General features: G+C 40.4%; 1 protein-coding gene across 1 annotated transcript in view; it reads right to left on the bottom strand.

Moving 5' to 3' along the window:
* Positions 1-202: 202 nt before the first annotated feature.
* The window catches only part of ZMYM4 (zinc finger, MYM-type 4), a 26,725-nt gene continuing 20,842 nt past the window's right edge, over positions 203-6,085 (bottom strand). The window contains exons 24-28 of the mRNA XM_008939274.1: positions 5,671-5,822; positions 4,251-4,362; positions 2,935-3,183; positions 2,004-2,133; positions 203-687 (exon numbers count right to left, since the gene is read on the bottom strand). Coding sequence (XP_008937522.1) covers positions 480-687; positions 2,004-2,133; positions 2,935-3,183; positions 4,251-4,362; positions 5,671-5,822 — 851 coding nt within the window. The 3' untranslated portion in view covers positions 203-479. The remainder of the gene's footprint in view (positions 688-2,003; positions 2,134-2,934; positions 3,184-4,250; positions 4,363-5,670; positions 5,823-6,085) is intronic.

Genomic DNA, 6,085 nt, shown 5'->3' with positions numbered 1-6,085 from the left:
TAACGGGAGGTGTCTGTCTAAACGTCACCGCTCTCCCTCCTGTCCCTGTGAGGAGCTCTAGGGTCTCCACGTGTTCCCTGGCAGCAAGGACTGCCAGCCATCAGGCTGTGAGGTCACCCAAGCCACAGTCTAGCTCTCCGTGCCCAACATTGTTATGGTAGATTTTACACAACCATTTTCCTTTAAAAATATCTCACAACTTTGAAAAAATCCTAAACAGATAACGGATTTATGCACCACTCATGAGAGGTTAGTTCGTCTCCAATTTGTTCAGAGGGTTTATTGGTGCCACAGGACGTTGTTTTTTGCAGCTTATACAGCTTGTTTCCTTCCAGTTCCAGTTTGTACATCCACCGTGGTTCAAAGTATGCCTGTAGGTGACATTATCTTGGCTTATTTGATATACATTTTCCAAAGGCTGGACGTATTCACAGTTTGGTGCTTCTGGTGTGTATTCAAAGGAAAATACCCCACTTCAGTTAGTCTGACAACTCAATATCAGAGTCCTCTGATTTGACTTTGGCAAGTTCTTCGTGTATCTCCCTCACCATAAGAATCCTTGTTAACATGATGTCCAGGGTGCCCGGGTCGATTGGCAGTGTGGAATACCACATGGGGCTGTTGGGCACGCAGGAGCGCTCAGGCTGCAGGTAAAACACGTCACTTCTCTGCTTCACACTTTCACAACTGCCAAGGTAAAGACAGGAAGAGCATGTTACTGGAAAGCAGCATTAATGGTCCTACAAAAACACTGAGGAGAAACAGGAAAGAAAAAGAAAGTGGCAGTGAGATGACAGCACTGTAACGTAAATAGCGTAATTCAAGTGTTTTTGTTAGTGACTTGGTTTCCCCACTTCCACTTAGGGAACAGTTGTTTCCAGGTCACTCGGCATTAATTGCTTATAAAGAAACAAAATTGTTGACAGGGCTCTGAGCAACCTGCTCTAGTTGCAATGTCCCTGCTCACCACAGAGGGGCTGGACTAGATGAGCTTGAAAGGTCCCTTCCCACCCAAACCGTTCAATGATTCTAGGATGATTCTACAGCCCTATGAAAATTAGAGTGACTTCTTTACAGAGGTGGTTCTTTAGCCAATTAGTGGTACCAGCATCTTGATATGATTGGTAGATGCATTTGACACTCAATCTCTAAATGAGGCTGGTTCTAGCATTCCAGAATTGCTGTGCACTTTGGCAGAGGGCATGTTCCAGAGCTAGGCTAACTGAGCTTGCCTGCTCATGGTGCAGAATGGTGAGCCCTTCTGCCTGAAAGACTGCCCATCTGACTCTGAGGCAGCTTCCAGGCTCTGGGAGGAAGACACAAAGCCCTCTAGAACAAGGATCCCTCCTGCCTGGCTTTGGAATATCCACATTAAAACAGCAAAGTGAATTTTTACTGCTGCTTGCACCACTGCAGGGGCTCAGCTGTGATAAACAACAAAGAACATGAAAATGTTTTCCCAGCCCAAGGACAGCTAAAAGGTTCTAACAGTATGCAAGGGAAGACAAGTAGGGTAAGAAGAGGAAGACAAAGAGTCAGGAGAGCTGCTAGGCATGCCTTTACCTAAGTAATGTGATTATTTGGAGTAAGCTCAGTAGGTGCATTTTTGAGGGTGATTTATCTGAGTTTTAGCTGACACTAACGAGGTGCTGTTTCATTTTCCATGTGTATTTTCTTTCAAGTGAGAACATCATATTGCACCTGCCAAACGATCTAACCAAAGCTTACACAGAAACAGGAGAGACAAAGTGATTTATATCTATGTCCTTGCTGTATGGTCTCCTTTCTAATTCCTAAAGCACAAGTTAATCTCAGCTTTCAGCAGGCAAAAGCTACCAGAAGTAACTCTTTCCCTGCCCTCCTTCAAAGAACATGATGTCTGGGTATTAATTACAGTCTTGATGAGAATGCCACAGTGATGGTAGCAATGCTTCCTGTTTACATTTACACCCTATGGATGTTCTAGGCTATGTACAGATCAAAAATCAAGTTCTGCCACTTACCACTTTGATAAGTAAAACTCATAAAGTCGGACTGGACATCGCAGGGGATTATCTGTGTTCTCAGCCATTTCCACTGCTGTTGGAATCTCCTCATCTTCACTGCGTTTCCTTTTCCCTCCAGATAATTTATCTGGATACACAAAAATGGCATCACAGAAGTTGAGTGAAGAACAACACCTTCAAGAGCAAGCCCTAGTCACCTTGCCTAGTGATGGGACCTTGCACCACATGAAACACTCCAATGGATCATCTCCCATGTGTGAGGCAACTGGCTTGATCTGCTGCATGGGCAAAATACAGCACATGCCACAGGCTGTCCACAGCCCATTCCTCTGCAAGGAAATCAACATCAACTAGTATCTAGCACAAGAATATGGAGGATGTGATTTTTCTCAATGAAGCAGAATTTGTAATGTATTTGTGGAACTATTAACTGAAGAAGCCAATAGGATCAAAGACTTCCCTTCTCCAAATTCCAGAAAATAACATCAAACAAAAATCTGTCTTTGCCTCTGAAGTCAAGAGGACAGTCCCTACTCCTGTGCAAGCCTCTAGCCTCACCTAAACTGCTGTTCTCCATTTGAGCTGCCTTGTTTGTTCACCACCTCAGCCTAAGGTAAATCTGGAAATAAAACTCTGAATCTCAGGAATATGAAGTCCTGAGGAAAGTAGATAAAAGACTATTAAATAAATCTGCAGTGAAATCTGTGGCACCCCTTTTGTAATTTTTTACTGGATGCTTTGGCTCATGCAGATTTCTCCTTAAACCTTACTAGACTGAAAAAACTTTGAAAATGTACAGGATAACAGAATTTTCACAGCTCTGCTTACTGTGTAACTTATTTTCCTCCCCAGTCTTTTTTTTTGAAAACAAGGACCACACAATACAGTTACATAACTTCCAAGATTCAGGTTATCAGAAAGCACTCACCTGATTCTACCTCTTGTTTTTGAAAGGGTGGGAAAAAACGTAAATAAGTCATCTTAGTATTGTACTTCAGAGTCCGGGTGCGTCTCATAACGTGGGCAAAGGACAGTTTCAGGTGCTCACTGACATTCTTTAGTTGGAAGTATTTGGTGTTGAAGAACAGAAGCGTGTTCAATAAAACGATAGGGGAATATGCACCCAGCTGTTTACATTCCCACAAGTGTTCCTCTTCAATTCTTGAGAACATATAACCTAGAAACAACAGGCAAAGAGAAAACAAGAGAGTTATCTATGCAGTCTGAGGCCTCTCCCCACATTCAGTAACAAATGAACAGCTTCTATGGGCTAATCTAGCAGATTTTCAGAATTTTTTCCCAAAGCAATGAACAGATCAGAAACGAGCACGGTGGGATGGCAGAAATGAGTAAAATTAATTAGGCAGATTTTGCCAGGGATTCATAGAAGTCTCTTTCAGCTCATCTTCTATATAAACGAACCGTGTATCAGACCAAATTCAGAACTATCATAAGCAATTGTAAATCAAATAAAACCAGGAACACCACATGCACGAACATAAGAGGGGGCATGGAGAACCAAGCTGTGGAACAGCAAGATCTTCCAACACCTGAAGAACAGACAGAAGGATATAAACAAAGACTGAAGACACCAGCAGAATCTCACTGAGTTCTAATTTCACTGTTTTAAACCACAGTCAGCCAACTGCAAAAAAAGTGTAATTCCTGACATGGAACATGAGTTCAAAATGTACCATCTTTATATACAAATAGCCCGTTGTGATTCTCTTAAGTCAGTTAGGAAAAGGAGATATGGGGGCTGGTAAGAGATTGGTTGTGGAAAAAAAAAATGACTGTATGCAACAGTCTATAAGTAGTTGGATCATTTCTGTATTAAGTAAAAAAATTTCTAAATGAAGAGCCAGTCATGGATATATGTATGGAGTTGCCAATACCACTCACATTTCACTGATACTCTGAAAAAGATCTTGCATACTAACACGCCTGGTGTCCAGCTTTATAGACTGCATGATCATACTTGAATATTTTCAGAATTTGGGAACTCTTAATTTGGAAGTGACTGAGGTGAGAAGAACTTGGAATTGAGGAGTGGAGACAAGATTCCAACTGGTAGAGACAGACAGGAAATCCATGGTGCTAGTCTACCACAAACAATTACATGGTGGAGAAAGAGGAGACCAGTGTGAATGCCTCAGATCACATTCTTCTTCATGGCATTGAGAAAATACCAATTTATAATATGGCTTTGTCATGCAGCTACACGAAACAAAATAATTGTCCTACCATTTGGAAGAATTGTAGGTTCCCAGATTTTCAAAAGTTTTGTAAGTTCAATCATAAACCTGGAATAGGGCTCGGTAAAAATGTTATCTATTCTACCATTCTCAAACAGGTACTACAAGAGAAAAAAAGGAAGACATATAGTTTGTGATTATATAACATTGCAGAGATGATACAGGACATCAGACTCTTTTCCCTTCTTATGTCCCAGTGTCTCATCAGTAAGATTATCAAATCAATTTTTTTTTGCAGGGACTGGGACATCCCCCGTATGAAATGAGAGATCTAGGCAAGAAATACTGTCAATATTCCAAGCTCTAGAGCTGTTTTCTGAAAAATCATCCTCTAAGTGTTAAATATTCTTGAAAAAAGTCTGCCTATAAAAAACAGTAGTTACTGAGTATTTTTCTGTTGAAAAGAGCTTCATATCCTAATATCTCCTGACAATAGATATAGGCCCTGAAATAGCTTCACTTAGAGCATCGAGGTCAAAGTCCCTTAAACCCTTCCCAAGCAGCAGTTAAGAAAAGTTTTCTATAAGTCAGGAATATGTATCAATAAATAAGTCAAAACTGGAACACACAAAAATTGCTGACACTCCTAGACCTTATCAATGGCACTTTGAGTTTTAACTCTTTCTACATTTTTTTTCGAGCATAGCTATGAAAAAAAGAAAATTTAAGCTAATTCCATGCCTAGTCAAATGATAGGTTTGACAACAAAAGGAGCTTTTGACTCCTTATCTCCAAATTACTGTTTAAGGAAAGGAACAAGCAGGCTACTCTGAACAAAAGCCTCTAACAGAAATTTACTGAACACTGAGTTTTAACCAGAAGTTAATTTTATACCAGGTTTGTGCTGCAATTGTTTCAAGGCAGGTAGCAAGGACTTAAAACATTACTTTTAGCATTCATTAATTAAAATGAGATTATTCTCATTGTGGTTTTTTTTTTTTCTATAATAATGCCAACACAACAGGTACCTGTCTAGCTGCTGAAGGAGCTCAGTCTTTGCTGGGTAACTTCTTCCATGTAAACTTGTACATTAGAAGAGCATTGTGCAACTATTTGAGATCTTAAACATTCCATCACAAAGCAAATATTTCTGAAGAGAAAATCTTCCCTATGTATGAAAAAGGATCAAAAAGGTACCAAGCCCAAAGATTTGTGCCTATGTAGAACACCTAGTCCTCCATGCCACACTCCTCCCAAGTGCAGAGGAAGCCTGTTCACTCTAATCATAAAAAGGTCCAGATAAATTAGTCAAATATGGGATTAAGACAGACTAAGAATAAAACACAAAAAAGGTACATTCTTGCCTCCTTTACAAAACCCAAGCAGCTACATGGGACTATGGATATAAAGCACAAATAACCAGAGCAAGTTGTGTATGTTCTCAGCAATATGCCAGTTCTCTCAGTTACCTGCTGAATTCCAAGGCACAAGTACAAGATGCTGTCAGGATCATATTTTTCTCCATTTGGTCTCCGCACCTCTTGGATAAACTGGCACAACCCAAAACTCAGCTCAGCAAAAGTGCATGAGAGAATGTCCTCCTTGACTTTCACAGGACGAACTGTGGCCAAGAAAATGATCAGAAAAATTAACTTAATTCAACAGATGACAACTCCACACATACCCTGTTATTTCATGTAGGCAGAACTACTCAAACTCCTCTCTTATACATGAAGTATCCTGTGCGACTAAACTCGTAAACTATGTCCTATTTGTTGGCTAACAATGAAATGAGGATTTGGCCAATAAAACTGAAACCATTGGCATGTGCAAGCAGTACAAGTGCTGCAGCTGAGAAATAGGACTGCAGGTATTTAAAGCTAA

The sequence above is a fragment of the Merops nubicus genome, unplaced genomic scaffold (genome assembly GCF_000691845.1).
Source record: "Merops nubicus isolate BGI_N331 unplaced genomic scaffold, ASM69184v1 scaffold22344, whole genome shotgun sequence".
NCBI classification, from domain to species: Eukaryota; Metazoa; Chordata; class Aves; order Coraciiformes; family Meropidae; genus Merops; species Merops nubicus.
Note: the sequence above shows the minus strand (reverse complement) of the source record. Positions and strands in the feature narration are given on the sequence as shown.